Raw genomic sequence first — 16,921 nt, 5'->3', positions numbered from 1 at the left:
AAATATGAACATGTTAGATAATATTTACTGTGCTAAGGGTTATATGAGAAATACATCTACTTAAATGTAATGTGCAAAAGTGAAATTGGAAGGAAAAATTTTGCTATTCACACACAATTAAAAGGAGCATGCACAGTATGAGGATTGTCATCCACTTGGATCAAATTCTTGCCAGCAGACACCACATCTATGATCCAGATCATCAGGAAATAATATTCAAAGTAAAGTTGATGACAAGATGAGAGACTGTACACAGACAAAAACTGGAACCAAGAGAAGTGACCTAAGATGAGGGAATGATGATAGGATTGAGGAGAGCACTATCAGAGCACTACCTAAGAAAGCCTCATCAAAGCCAGTATCAAAAGCCATATGAACCAATATTGGCAACACTTAGTCAAAAATGCAAATAACTACATAAGTGATGCCTGTAAAAGGCATCATGACTGATACAGTGAAGTATGTTCATCTTCCCTTTCTCCTAAACTTCTTATAATTTAATTCAGGTAGTAAATGGCAGTGCAAAGCTTAACTTCTCCATGAGGCAGTTGAGGCAGCCAGGGCAATTCTTGCACCTGGTTTTTGATGAAGTTGATGAGGCACTTGTAGTGAAATTGTTGCAACCAGAAAAATATAAACTGCTCAAGAGGTGGCAGTCAGTGAAGATCTTGAGTTGGTGGCAGATAAATAAATAAATAAATAAATAAATAAATAATATATAATAATAATAATAATAATAATAATAATAATAATAATAATAATGATAATAATAATAATAATAATAATAATAATAATAATAATAATAATAATAATAACAACAATAAATAAATACTAAAATAAATAAAATAAAAAAAATAAATAAAAAATAAAATAAACAAATAAATAAATAAATAAATAAATAAAATAAAAAAAACATACTGCTGGCTACCTACCTAAGAAGATTTACCAATCTAGCACAATCAAATGAGTTTCTGCCATGTACCAGCATATCATTATTGATTTTGTGATAGGAAAAGGTGTTACTTTTGCTACAGGAATTATATAGAGAGTTCATTGAGACCTGTGCAGCAAAGAAAGTGAGTAAAAGACAATAAACAGCAATCATCAGATTATAAGAATATGGGAGAAGAAAGAAGTGGATGTGGAGGTGAAGGTGGAGGAGATGGTGATGGTGGTGGTGCTGAAGGAAGCAATGACCTTGTAGCCTTCCTTTCCACCTCAGATACCACCTTTCATCTTACCCATACACCTAATTCATCAGTTATAAGTAATAACCTTATTATTTTTTTTCACTGTATTTTATATCACTATGTATTACATGGATTAAATCAATACTAATAACTTACATAAATGAACATAGGAGTTTGGTCCATTTTATTTTACTTATAGTTATTCTCCATGTTTTTTATATTACTATCAAACAAATTTACATCTAAGGAGTGTTTTTTGACATCAATAATAAACTTATTAGATGTGAGATCTTATTATGAATTTCAGAGGCTTGAATTAATAAATTTTTAAAATTCCATCAATGGTATATAGGTACTAAAAATGTATATATTTCTTTTCTATCATTTAGTGTCATGCCTCTTAAAATTAAAATTATTTTCCTATGGCTTTGTACTAATTAAGACCTAAAAACAAAAGCAGAATATATACTATGATGAGCAGCTCTATGATTTCTAATGATCTCCAATGCAACTTTTTTTTTTATTTTTACAAAAATAATATAGGCCATTAGGATTTCAAGTACTGTTAAATCCATGATTAAATATATTACTTGATAGTGAAGACATTAAGCATACACAGTTTCCACAAATTTGTCAGACTGACCAGATACACACCTGCATTCAGTGCTCCATCAGTGTCCTCTAAAAGGCACAGGTCTACATACAGAGGATGCTAGGAACACTGACAGGCAGCCACTGTATAATATTTCCATCCTGAGATTGCAATGCTGCCATTATATAAAACATGATCTTATCATAACACTGAATTCATAATACAATTCCCTTGTGCATTTGCAAAGATCAAGCATACATACAAGAACCAGCTAAGATGTGCACTTCTTTACTTAACCTTTAATTTGACTATACTTCAATAAGTAATAATGTCTTTCATAGAGATGTCCTTGTTACTTGAAGAGTTATGCTGTACCAACATTTTTGCAAACAATGAAAATATATTACTTCAATATAATTATTTCAATATTGTCACCTCACAGACAAACTTCTGAAGCAATATACAACTATATAATTTTTTGATGGCCTGAGTTTTAAGTATTTTAAAATCTAGTTTCTTTCTAATCATCTTTACACTCAATAATTATTAAACCACTTGATGTTACATTTCAAACTTTGATTCCTTATAAGTTAGCAACATATATGATAACCTTAAAAGTTAATCCTGTGCTTGAAAATAATATAAAATAAAAAAAATTACATTCAGGTCTACAGGAAATTTATGAAATAGTTAAATGAACGAAAACTAATTTAAAACCTATGAGACATCACTCAATCTGTTATATACATGTACATAAAAGTAATATCCACTGGACCTTTATTAAAGTAAGATGCATTCTACATAATGGAAAGTGAGATCAATGGTCTCAGTCACGTGACCTGGTCTCTGCACTAATACTTTGACCATTTAAAAAATATAGTAATTGATAACCTATAATTGTAATAATAATAATAATAATAATAATAATAATAATAATAATAATAATAATAATAATAATATAATGGTTTGGTTCCGAATAATACGTTCCAGAACGATAACCAACAATACCAGCTAAGCTATTATGATAATAAGTACTATCCCAGAAACAGAATAAAAATTATGGCAATCTATAATGTGATACACAAGCTTTTCTCCTCTCCAATAATCCTCTTGCTTCTTTTCTCCTCTTCAAGAATTATTCTGATGAGCTGCAATACTGTAAATCTTAATAACTATGCAGATGACACACATGACCACTAAATAGAGGAAATAATAATACAGTAAATACACCTCACATGTCAAGTGTTTCTGTACCAAGCCTTAGTTTTTCCTTTCCTGTGTGTGTAAAGCAAGTATGAAATATGTTTGTTTTAGAGTATATTGAAGCTTTGTTTTTGTTCAAAATTCAATATCCATACCATATAACTGTAATCAATGAGTCAAAGGGATGACACACATCACAGATCAAGAGGGTCAATGGGGTAAGCTAGAGCTAGGCTTAAGGCCAGAATAGGAATACAGATACAAGTACTTACAAGTATTCACTGTCCTAAAAATTTTGCATTTAGCATTACCATAGTAATAAATATTTATGACACCTGTAAATTTCTCCTGTATATATATAATTCAAGGGTTTAATTTCCAATGCCACCTTTGGAAAAACCTCTCTCCAAAAATTCCTGCACTTAAAGCATATAATACTGACCTCTCAAGTTATCCCTGACAATCTTGGTTCCCTTACTGTTAAACCATACCCCAGTGAGCCTCATGGTAAATATGGGTCAAGACAAGTAATCATGATGCTAACCATGGATGGTGTTCCAAGGCCTCTTTTGAGCGATCTCCATAATCATAGAGGATCTCTGTTCCAAGGTCTAGATCTTGCTTTGCTAACAGGATTAAGTGAGGTCGGCCGTTGACCTCCACTGCTTTTGTCACAAGATTACCATTGCGGCTGTGATTCACCAACCTTCCTAAATATCCACTCTCTGCTGTGGCATCAATACTGCAACAGATAAAAAATAAAAAAAATTATTTTCATAATTAAAATAGTGAATTCTAAAAATAACGCACCTACACAATACAGGCACACTCATTATTTATCATGCATAAATTTTAAGTACTTAAACTATGTAGAATTTCTTTACATCAAAAACCTATGAACACATCTCATATTTTCTTCATCTTAAAAGATAGACAAATGTACAAGCAGTTCCCAACTTAATGAAACAACTTTCGTACCACATACATTTTTAACATAAGTAATACCCATCATCTTTTTTTCATCACAGCCATCATTGGCTAGAGCTGCCATTGATGTGTCTTGGGCCTGTCCTCTTCCTCTTTCCCTCCACATCCCCCCTTTCCATCCCTCTCCCATGCTTCTCATATCTCCCTTAGCCTCCCCCCCCTGCTCTCTCTCTCTCTCTCTCTCTCTCTCTCTCTCTCTCTCTCTCTCTCTCTCTCTCTCTCTCTCTCTCGGAAAAAGTGTCTGCACTCACCCCACCTTGCACCTCATTACATAAACATCATCAGAGCGACACTGATCCCAGACACACCAGAACACTTGATTCAACTGGATGGCCATAATATCATTAAGAGTGTCTGTGCCACTCTAACTAGACTCAATATTGATGTCCCTGTTGCAAAAATTGTCCCAGATTTACCACTTTGGCAAGTACCTCTCCCAGCTGTCTCTTACACTCCAACCTCCAAAGATGATCTCCCCTCCCTACAGAAACAACTGGCTCTGGAGACTATTGACTGTTGCAATTCCCTCAGCTCACCACTTTTATGTTGACAGATCTGTGCAGGCAGACGGGAGTACAGCATGTGGCCCACCCCTAAGCAACTAATTCTGTACAGGGGCCTTATCTGCCCAAGTATGGAGGATGCTTCACACATACAGGACCAGTAGAATCATAAGTATTTTATCATTAATTTTTCTGCTCTAACAGACCATCCTTCATCCCTATCTGTCCATGGACAGATAGGGGTGAGAACTGCTATTATCAACTGTTAACTGCTATTATCAATCTTTCATCCTTTTAATTGGGAAACTCTGGAACTTCCTGCCTGCTTCTGTATTTTCTTCTGCCTTTAACTTTAATACCTTCCTGTTTCAGATCTGTTTTCAGATTGTCTGCTTTACGGATTTCAGAAGACTTTCTTTTACTATCATTTATGATGTCCTTGGTCAACGCTTCTCTTACATAAAATAAAGTAAAAAAAAAAAGAAAGAAAGAAAAATAAATAAAAAATAATAAAAATACATAAAAAATAAACAAAATAAATAAAATAAAATAAAATAAAATAAAATAAATAAAATAAATAAATAAATAAATATATAAATACACTTTAGCCAGTATTCTCAATAATTCATCCCTTTCTCTGGTAAACTCTGGAACTCCCTGCTTCTGTATTTCCTCCTTCCTATGATTTGAACTCTTAATTAAAAGAGGGAGGTTTCACGACACTTATCCTTTAATTTTTGACGACCACTTTTGACTGTTAGAAGACCAATACCTCAGTGGGCTTTTTTTTTTCTTCTTTTTTTTTTTCCATTATTAAAATTTTGTTGCCCTTGGCCAGTACCCATCTTACAAAATAGATAAATAAATAAATAAATAATTAAATAATAATAATAAAATGATTAATTAATTAAATTACATTAAAAAAAAAAAGTAATCTGGCTGGCAGCATTTTAATCCTTTGATGCCTGATTTATATAAAGATTTAATCAATTTAATTTAATGAAGTTTTGTTGAGGAAAAATGATGATGCTCTTCAAAACTTGTCTATAATTTTAACTCAAAATGTTAATGGATCAGGGGTATTTCTTCTAATTAATTTCAAAACAAAAGTAATAATTCTACATTTTGTCCCATAGGAAGAATTTAATATTAATTAAAGAATCAAGAATCCATATTGGATTTACTATTATGCTGTCTGCTTAATACAGATCTTTTAGTCAAGCCAATTATCATAATTTACTAATCAGATGGGACTCTTCAGTTATCCTGTGGATTCTGAGGATACTTACTCCTCTGGATAGTATATCTTCCGGATTTTTCCTTACGACAATACTACAAGTTTGAAAATTAAGATGAAGCACAACTCTTTTATCTTACCTTCAATTTCTTATATATGACCTCATATTTTCTTTTTGTATCAAGTGGAGACACACATTACTATCAGTCAACACACACATTTCATTTAAATTCAACAAGTTCTCTAAATGATGAGCTAACTTAGTACCTAGTTCAAGGTCAGCAAATTCTATCTTTGGCAGTGTTCTTTGAGTGGTGCCACTCTAAATTAAGACATGAAACTGCACAGTGAGCCTATCTGTAATAAGTTACAACTCCATTAGCAATCTTTGCTACCTCACAAAATAAACATAATTGTCGGGGAAAGTTATCTTGGGAATAAACTTTTTCCATTAAAATGAATTTTGTTCACTTTAATAAGACTATTCTTTATGCTTTTCATTTTTATACATATGCTCTACCAAGAGTGGTATCCTAATTAAGTTTTCCTCTCCAGGCCTTCTGTAATAGACATCTTCCCTTGGTAAGTTATACAGCTTAACCCAATGAGTCAAATAATGATGAGACATCATTTAAAAAGGACCTCTCTGTTAATACCATATGTGGAAAAGTAAAGCATTTAAGTTCAAATTCACCAGTGTAAGTGTTCCATGACATCCATGATATAGGTTGAGTCAGATGAGTTACAACCTAACAATATTTCTTAATTTAAAAGTTAGCATTCCAGCTCTTTAAAGGCATGCCGGTTTCATTACACTCCTTATTGGTTACTTAGCAATTTTTTTGTCTTCTCTTCATTGTTGGTAGTTACTTATAGATTGTCCATATAAAAGTATGACCTAACTATGGGCACTGAGCTTTTTAAAAATTATCCTGTAAGATATCATTTAGAAGAAAGGGACTCCAGTAAGAAGTAAATTATACTGATTTAAAACTATAAGTAGCTAAAGAAATGTCTTTATGAGCTTTCTGGTCAGAGGAATTCAGCAAAACCTACACTCCTATTCCCTTCAGAGATGCCAGCTACATAAGCATAAGAATTCATCCTTAATTTAATTTATAGATTCCCTTATTTTTCCAGGTTTGGGATTGTATGAAGGCAATAATTTAAACTAAGTTTAGTATTATCAATTTTATAGCTGCATTTAAACACTATTGTTACTGGGAGCTTTAGACAGTGCATGATGCAGTAGATAATGTCCCACTTCATGATTTACTCACCTTTCTATCCATTCTATAAAGTCCACCAAATGATTCTTCATTATCTTGTTATAACAATTTAGTTTTTCTTTATTCCCACTTAACCCTTTCTCTTGATTGCTGAATTGGTTCTTTCCCATATGGTAATCTGTTAGTAAAATAACTGCATCCTTTCTCAAGGAAATCTTAACTCATATTTCACAATATGATTTTAATACTATTATATAATGAGATCTTTCCATGGCTGCCCTATAGATGTTATTCCTATTGTCTTCAAACCTCACAATTTATGATATGGAACATTTTATTCTTCAATCAAATTAGTGATCTGTTCCTATTAAGGCTAACAATAAGTTTGGGATTAAGTGCTAGATCTGCACTTGGAATATGGATAGCACTGAGTATCTGGCCAACTATAATAAGACCTCCAAGCATGAAAGAACATATGGTATCTGGCTGACTATAATAAGACATCCAGCATGACAGAACATATAGACTTTGTATTTCTCCTAAAAGACTTCTTGTAGAAACATTCAAAATAATCTACACTATCTATAATAACCTCATATCTATCCTTAGCTAGCTATTGCTCCATTCTCTTTAATTGTTGGCAGTGTCTTTCAGCCCTTTTACTTTTAAACAAATATTCAAATCTGTCACTACTCCATTTATTATACAATTATAATTTTCTACTTTGGGCCTCTTAATTTGGGAGGAGTCCTGGGAAAGCAAAGTTAGATTTTACACATATTACTAGTACAGGTCATCCATCACTAATCCAGCATCAGTAAAACCTGTAGGAAGCAAGATTAGTGATTTTGCTGGATTACAAAGAGGTTAGGTGAGAATACACTTAACCCAACAGTTAGCCACCTTATCCTACCTTTAAAATAACCTGTAAATCAATATAAGCTGATTAATGAGTGGGGCTGTACCAATATTGATATGGGTTGAAAATCCCTTATCTAAAATAAAAAATCCAAAAACTTCCAAAATCTGAAAGCTTTTTGGTGACATGACACATCACAAATGAAAAATTTCAGTGTTGGAAAGGTGTGAAAAAAAAAAAAAAAGTAAACACCACAGCTTGCCCATAGATCAGAGCTTTAATGCTCAATTTACTGCCATGGGTGGTATCAAAAAGTAAGAAATTGTCCTGAAGATGCTAATGCTATGCTCAGTTTCTGAATCACTGATGGTAACTGTCAAGCACAGTTGGGGAAGATGTCTTTCCCGCACTCTCCTCCCCGTTTTCCTCTTGCCATGACCTCATTTCATCATTCACTTTTAATTCTCTTTACATTATAATGGGTCATGGCAAGCTTAACAACAAAGAAAAGAGCACTGTGATGATGTTTATTCAAGGGGCTCAGTAAATGTGAGACTGAAAGGAAGATGGGAAGATCAGATACAGCCATTACACAAGTAGTGAAGGCTGCAGTAGCACTTGTAACACCTGTCGCTTTGTTGTCTTGCAACTCACAAGCCTCTTCTGACCAAGAGAAAGAGGGAACAAAACTCAGCTTTTACAAGGCATACATCAACTTACTATTCTTGTATCTGTCTTCCTTTTTTTGCCTAGAGCCTTTCTTTTCTCTGAGCAGTCACAGCTGTTCCAATTACAGGTGCTTTGCTACCCATGTGACAGCTGCCTCTGACCTTCCTATCTTCCTTCCAATCTCATAATTACTGAGCCCTTCTTGAACAAACACCATCAAGACACTGTTCTTCATTGTTAAGCTTGCCAAAACCCATTATAGTACTATCAAGACACTGTTCTTCATTGTTATGCTTGCCAGGACCCATTATAATGTAAGGAGAAATAAATATGAACAATAAAATGAGAAGGCCAAGGCATGGGGAAAATGGCCAGAACACATGGGAGATCTCCACCACTGTGCCTGGCAGTTACTATCAACATGTCAGTGATTTAAAAACTGAGCATAGCATCTTCAGGGAATGTGAGTTGCTATGTGTGACAATTTATCACTTTTTGATACTTCCCATGACAGTAATTCAAGCACTGAAGCTTTAATCTATGGATACAGTATGTTTACACTTCATTTTTTTCTTTTGCAACCACTGTAAAACTATATTCAGGCTATATGCATGAATTACATTATGAAATGTAAACAGATATCATGCTTAGACTTGGGTCCCATCCCAAAGCTGTTCCATTTTATAGATGCAAATGAAAATATTCCAAAAACCTGCAACACTTCTGGTCACAGTAATTTTGGGTAGGTAATTGATTCTCAACCTGTACTTCATTTCTAGTTGATATCAATAGTATTAGTACAGCTGATACTGTTAGCAAAGATACCAAACAATTTTGTTTCTTTGTCATAAAGTCTCAAAGAGCTAATGCTCTATAATTCACCAATGCTTCCCACAGACACACCATTTTTTTTTTATGGATAATGTACAATGTTTGTGTTTTACACAACGAGAGGCATTTTCTTTATTCACTGAAGCCATGGCTAGAACTAAAACTGAGCAGGTGGAGGAAACAAAATGTGATGGCTTCCCTTTCTGGAAGTGATTCCAGCTACTTATGCAACCAACAAACACTAGGTGGCAGGTTAGAGCAGCAACCTAGGAAATTTGAAATTATGCTAGCCAAAATTAGTGCTGGATTAGTGATGTTCAATCTGTAGTCCTGAATGCTGAACGATCTCTTTGCTAATTAAGATTTTGCAGTACCAGTCAGATATGATCAGGTCTCACTTTTACATCAGTAGCTGTACAACTATTATGGCTTTCTGCAACATTTGCAATTATTCCCATAGGATCATTATACTAATTTCTATAGCCTTTGTATTTATATATTGGCACAATAACTGCCTTCCACCACTCATCTATTATATCTCGCCCTCAATGCAAGGATCACACATCAGAAACATCTGTATAATTACATCACCTCCATACATAAACATCCCTAATTATTAAATCTATCTGCAATTTTGCTACATTTTAGCATGACTATTGCTTACAATGCCTCTTTGCATAAGCACTCATTATCCAAATGTATAATGACATTTTTACTTCTACCATTTTCTCCTCTTTCATTAAATGAACAAAATGCATCTTCCATACAACTTTTACCTCCTACTAGCTACTTAATTCTCTTTCTTCATTAATCAAATTTAACACTATCTGTAATCGCCGTCATGAGTGTAGGGATTCAGGATGACCAACGACCCAGTTGTTAATTCACTTTAATGCAATTAACGACTATGATGGTCAGCATTTGAGGGTCTAGGGTTTATGGAGACATCAGGGTTGAGTCTGTAACACCTCTCTCACTGAACACTGGGCACAATCTGCCCCCTTCTGAGGCTGCTGAACCAGACATGCGACCACAGGCAACCCATTTCTCTTCAGTCATCAGAAACCCGTCATTCAACATCATCAACTTTACCATGTAAACATGACTCTCACTACCTCTCTACAGTTTAGTCCTCCTCTTGCACAACTTCACTACTCCAATTAACTATTCCATTTAACCAAGTTTTTTTATTGTTACCCATCCTTCACATGAATCTCTTGCCACCAGCCTCACAAGACATTGTGAGGTGACAACTGGCGACTACACTCCACATTCTGTTTGGTCGCAGAGTGTGCCAAACAACTACAAGGAAACTTAGCACTTTAGTCATTCTCTGGGCTTAGCATCACTCAGACTCAGATGACGATTCGTAATTTCTCCCTATTGTTCACTCTTTCCTATGGGCTGATCCACAGGAGCTGATCCATGGAGCCACCTGGAGTGTCTACCATTGCAATCATTTATATCACAAGATCAAGCCTTGCAATCCTTCACCATATGAAAAATCCCCGAGACAGACAAAATATCTTCTTTGGGCCTTTACAACTCGCTTGTGATGCGCCATTGGCAGGAGTTAGAATGTTGGACATGAAGGGGTACCATGACTATCACTACAGAGGCAGCACCTGTTGCTTTTCAATATACTTCCCCCATAACCTAAGGGAGCCTCAGCATGGGTGGTTAGGGATGTCTCTTGAACATGTTGTCTAACTCTGGGGTTTGGTTCACTCTTCATGTTGGCTGTTGAAGCAACTGTCCCTTGAGTCAATGTTGTGTTTTGTTAGGTCTTCTGTTCTGCTCCACGTAACATTTTTACTGTTATGCCATGCTGTTCCCTTAACATTAGTGCATTTTCTACTCTCTTTGTTTCATTCTTCAAAAAAAAAAAAAAAAAAAAAAAAAAAAAAAAAAAAAAAAAGAGCAAGACCTTTATGTACTGGGTGCATTTGCTCCTTTTCCCAGTCCACCAAGCAGTCCATCAAGCCTGCATGGGATCATCGTCTCAACAGAATATCTCTTATTGTTGAGGTATCACCAACCTCATGTAGTTTGCCAAGATTCTCAGTGAAGAAGATATAAGATGGTTGGCCACACAAGGTAGAAAGGGCTTGAAAGTCATTTTCCCCAATCACAGGTCCTTTCATCAGTTTTCCTCACTTGGTTCATATACATCTTATCATCACCAAATCTTTTGTCAAAGATCTGTAAAGCCATCTTGAGGCCCCAATTTGCTGGTAGAGCCATGCAGTGCTCTAATCATGTCTTGCACCTCCTCAGAACAGCTGGCAAATAGCCAGTGAGCTTGTATGTGTCTGAGGCCAATGAGTAAAGATAAAATTCCTGGAACTGCCTCTTAAAGGTCCAATAATTCTTAAAGTCGCCTGCCTGGAGCTTGGGGAGTTCAGCATGAATTAACCTGACAGTCTCAAGCAGAACATTATTCAAGCCCTGTTCCTTCTGTGTATGTTGCCAACCTGTTGGTATGCCATGGTGCACTCTATGTCCATTCCTTGTCCTTAAGCATTTTGCATGCCTTCCACTCTTGTCCAGTAACTGATCCTCATCACCCGAAGACTCATCCTCATGTGTGGATTAGCTTGAGCTTCCCTTGAAGCTTGTCTGTATCCTGCACTGTGCTTTCTTATTGTGTCCTGTGCTTCTGTCTTTGCTTGACAAGGCATATTCACTCTGTGTCTTTACTAGATGAGGCGCATTTGGTGTTTCTGTCCTAGCTGATTGCGGTCCATTGAGTGTGTCTGTCCTTGCTTGACAAGGCCAGTTTAATGTTTGTCCTCTCTGATAAAGCCCTGTTTAGCATTTCTGTCCTCACTGATCAAGGCCCATTTAGTGTTTCTGTCCTTGCTGACCAAGGCCTGTTTAATGTTTCTGTCCTCACTGACTGAGGCCTGTTTAATGTTTGTCCTCATTGATCAAGGCCTGTTTAGTGTTCCTATCCTTGCTGATCGAGGCCCGTTTAGTGTTTCTGTCCTCATTGATCAAGGCTCATTTGGTATTTCTGTCCTCATTGATCAAGGTTTGTTTGGTGTTTCTGTCCTTGTTGATCGAGGCTCATTTGGTGTTTCTGTCCTCACTGATCAAGGTCCAATTGGTGTTTCTGTCCTCGCTGATCAAAGCTCATTGAGTGTTCCTGTCCTCGCTGATCAAGGCCCGTTTGGTGTTTCTGTCCTCACTGATTAAGGCCCATTTGGTGTTTCTGTCCTTGCTGATTGAGACTCGTTGGGTGTTTCTGTCCTCACCAGACAAGGCACAAGGTTTTTTATAGCAAACCTGTGTGTCCTCATCACTTGAAGATACAAATGCTCAACACTTGGGGCTGGAGAGCTGATGCAGCACTTCTTGACTTTGCAACAACCACACTTCATATCTTTAATGGATTCCACAAAATCTCCCATAAGTGTCAGCAGCTTCACCATAGCCTTAGGGAACTCACTCATAATGGGTGTGTTTACTGAATCCAGTGGTGCATTTGCCTCTGCTGCCCCTTTCACACCACAAGTCTCAAAATGCTGACCCTTGGTGTCATCCTCTGAGATGAGATTACCAGTTATGGATTCTGCCTTGTTTGCTGCATCATTGACATCAGCTAACTCCAGCGGACATACATTATCTACACTGCTAGGTGCAACTTCCCTTTCTCCTTGTTCGTTGTATGTGTTTAAGGGCCCAAAGATTTTGTTGCAACACAAAATACCACTTCCTAATTAACATACAAACTTGCAACACAATACAGCAATCATCATTGTGGACTTTTCACATGTCCTCGCTAGCCAAGGCCCATTTAGTGTTTCTGTCCTCGCTGATTGAGGCCCATCTCATGTTTCTGTCCTCACTAATTGAGATCCATTTGGTGTTTCTGTCCTCGCTAATCGAGACCCGTTTGGTATTTCTGTCCTCACTAATCGAGGCCTGTTTGGTGTTTCTGTCTTCGCTATTCAAGGCCCACAGTCTCTTATAGTATATTTTCACATATAAACAAATGGTTCCGACCTCACCAATGTTCCACCTGCTGGGCAGGACACACATACGCACACATGTACTCAGTTGCAGGATGGCAGATCAGTGTATGAGGTTTCTTGGTTGACTCATGCCCTGCCTGCCGGGCAGTGGAATGCACAAACACTGGTCAGCCTGTTAGACAGATCACCATGTGGGGCTCCCCGGCCAACTCGTGTCCCACCCACTAGGGAGTAGAGTGTACACATGTACACACACACTCCTCCACCAGGCAGCCAGGCAGATGCTCTGCTCCATCTGCAATCCTTGCTTCTCTTCTCCAATATGTGGAAGACCCATAGTCGTTAAATGTAATCGCATCATGAGTGTAGGGATTCAGGATGACCAACAACCCAGTTGTTTAGTCGCTTCAATGCAATTAACGACTGAGGGTCAGTGTTTGAGGGTCTAGGGTTTGTGGAGACATCAGGGTTGAGTCTGTAACACCTCTCTCTCTGAAGACTGGTCACAATCTGCCCCCTTCTGAGACTGCTGGACAAGATATGTGACCACAGGTGACCCATTTCTTTACAGCGTCATCAGAAACCCTGTCTTATCTACCCTTTGTGCAGCGTCATCAACTTTACCACATAAAGATGACCCTCACTACCTCTCTACGGCTTAGTCCTCCTCTTGCACAACTTCACTACTCCAGTTAACTATTCCATTTAACTCAGTTTTCTTATCATTACACATCCTTCACACGAGTCTCTCGCCACCAACCTCAAAAGACATTGTGAGGCGACAACTGGCAACTGCACTTTCCCTTGTACATCTACACCCATTCAGATACCTTTAGTCTGAGCCAAAGAATATTTCACCTCTAATTCCTGTTAATATCACTATTATTGCCTGAAAAGCTTTGCTTCATATAAGCTAGCTGCAAAAGATGTTAAATTTATCAAATATTTCCAATTGTATATGCAACTGCTAGCTAAGAATAAATGTTTCAAATATCTTGTAAAAGCACAAAATTCTCATACCCACTGCTTTTACTTTGACCATAGTTTTCAGACTTAAATAATCTAGAGGGCCAATTATGGACTTTGTTAAGGTCTCAAGGCTCATAAATGATTTCATAAATACATACTGTTAAGAGTGAGGTTTGTAATTTATTTTGCTGGTTTTCCTAGTGTACCAAGAATATATCATTAAGTTTCATCTAGTCTTACACATGTAAAATTGGTCTTGCATAATAAACACAACACTAATTATCACAAAAGATTCAGCAACACCACACAAAGCCACATCACATCATGTCACACCCAGCCAAACAACTCATATCACACCCACTCATGCCACACTATCACAAAACCACACACCACAACCAGCAACACAACCCTTATCACACTCAGTCATATCACAACCAACATAACACTTAGCCACATCTCACCCTCCACATCACACCACATTTACCATCCAATCGCAGCACACTACACATAGCACCCAGCCACACCATGGACACAAAGCCACTTCATGACCCTCATCACACCAGTTATACAATGGTACATACCACATCCAATTACTCAATAATCCATATCACTTCCAGCCACACCCCACATCATTTGTATCACAAGAGCCACACAAAAACCCATATCAGTCATACAACAGAAAACCACATGAAACTGCACATCACATCCAGCCACACAATAATATTGACAGCCATACATACATAAAAATAAATAAATAAATAAATAAGTAAATAAATAATAATTAATTTTAAGAAATCACACATATATCCAGCCACAACACAACCCCTCTCACTCCTAGCCAAAGTACATAATCACATGACACTACAAATACACATCACACCCAGCCATACAACCCACATGACATAAAAAAAAAAAATCAGTAACAAACCTTGTCCAAACAACAACAAACCTTAACATAATTGAATAATCAACAAACCTACTTGCAAATAGCTCACATCCGTCTCTTCCTCCCCAGCCCAATACTTGTAGCAGACAAGTCAGAGGACAGCACATATGAGATCTGTTTTTTTTTTTTTTTTTTTTTTATCATAAGCAGCTTGTGTGTTCAGATACCAGCACTAACATGGTTGTCTCCTTCAAACAGATTTGTCATATTAATTTATTTATAATAGCAATAAAAGACCATTATTGCTAGCAATTTTAATGCAAAATAAATAATCGTCATATAAGTAATAGCAAATGTTATTATGTTTCACTTTAGCAGTTTAATAGTTTCCTCAACTAAAACAATTATAGTATAGATTTAAAAAATCATTTGGCATCTCACAGGGCACTTTAGAGAATCCCACAGGAAACAATTGGCCTACAGGCCAGGAGTTTCACACCCTGAGTCAGATTTTCATCATGTGGAATAGTTTCACATTTTTTTATTACTGATGAGAGGAAAAACCCGAGTCAGATTTTCACCATGTGGAATAGTTTCACATTTTTAATTACTGATAAGAAGAAAAATATGTAGATATAAATAAATGGATATATAAATAAAATAATTACTAATTACTATACTGAAATTTATATAAAAACAAACAGATATAAAGACAAATACAATATATGACAACTTACCAGTATTGTTGATTTTGGAAAGTAAAATAGTAGTTGTAGCAACCTTTAGTGGCATCTTGTGCATATCTTGACTCTCTTTCTTTTGCTTCCCTTACATCAATAAGGTCTCCAATATACTCAACAACAAATTCCCCCTTCTTGAACTTCCTTGTTGTTACCACCCCACGCCCTTTGGCTCCAAAGTGCTTTACCTGTTGAAACACATTTAGTCAGCACAAAAAAGCAGCACAATGATTTTCTTATTGGACAATATATATTTTATCTGAAATTATAACCAGGATCAAGTATACAGAAACAAGCCAGGGCACTGTCAGCTTCCAGTTGCCTGACAACAACAGGTCTAGTCCCTTTTTCACACTTGACACCCATTTTCTAGGCAAACCACTGACTTTCACAGATCTGCTAAACTCTCTACTCTCTAAAATTGGCTCCCTGGGATTTCTACCTGTTCCCTGAACAAAACATACACTGAAGGGGTTCTACTTTGAAACCAGACAGATCTGCCAGACTCTAAAAATGGTTCCTTGCGATTTCTGGCTGTTCTTTGAAAAAAAGATACAATGAAAGAGTTCTGCTTTGAAACCAGACATTATGTAGAACACAACTGCACACTTCTGTCACCATTCCACAAACAGACCTGCAAAAATTATTTTGAAGAAAACTATTAGAAATGGAGAGAGAGAGAGAGAGAGAGAGAGAGAGAGAGAGAGAGAGAGAGAGAGAGAGAGAGAGAGAGAGAGAGAGAGAGAGAGAGAGAGAGAGAGAGAGAGAGAGAGAGAGAGAGAGAGAGAGAGAGAGAGAGAGAGAGAGAGAGAGAGAGAGAGAGAGAGAGAGAGAGAGAAAGAGAGAGAGAGAGAGAGAGAGAGAATCTGAACCTCCATGTTGCACGTATGCCTTTCACATTGTGCACCCTAGCTCTGCCCATGCACAAACACAAACACACACCCATGTATCATGCATGCACTGGCACTGTTATCATGCACTGGCCCTTAAGTTTGGAGAAAACCCACCCACATTCAATACCTCAAAGGACTGGATGAAAAACTTCAAGG

General features: G+C 36.7%; 1 protein-coding gene across 3 annotated transcripts in view; it reads right to left on the bottom strand.

Moving 5' to 3' along the window:
* Positions 1-16,921, bottom strand: part of LOC135116433 (N-lysine methyltransferase KMT5A-A-like) — a 67,089-nt gene that overhangs the window by 4,065 nt on the left and 46,103 nt on the right. For all 3 annotated transcript variants that reach the window (XM_064033890.1, XM_064033889.1, XM_064033891.1), the window contains 2 exons: positions 15,870-16,060; positions 1-3,727 (listed from right to left, as the gene is read on the bottom strand). The exon at positions 1-3,727 is cut by the window's left edge and continues 4,065 nt beyond it. In XM_064033890.1, coding sequence (XP_063889960.1) covers positions 3,517-3,727; positions 15,870-16,060 — 402 coding nt within the window. In that variant the 3' untranslated portion in view covers positions 1-3,516. The remainder of the gene's footprint in view (positions 3,728-15,869; positions 16,061-16,921) is intronic.

This window comes from Scylla paramamosain, chromosome 31 (genome assembly GCF_035594125.1).
Source record: "Scylla paramamosain isolate STU-SP2022 chromosome 31, ASM3559412v1, whole genome shotgun sequence".
Classification (NCBI taxonomy): domain Eukaryota; kingdom Metazoa; phylum Arthropoda; class Malacostraca; order Decapoda; family Portunidae; genus Scylla; species Scylla paramamosain.
This window is presented reverse-complemented; position numbering and strand designations above follow the sequence as displayed.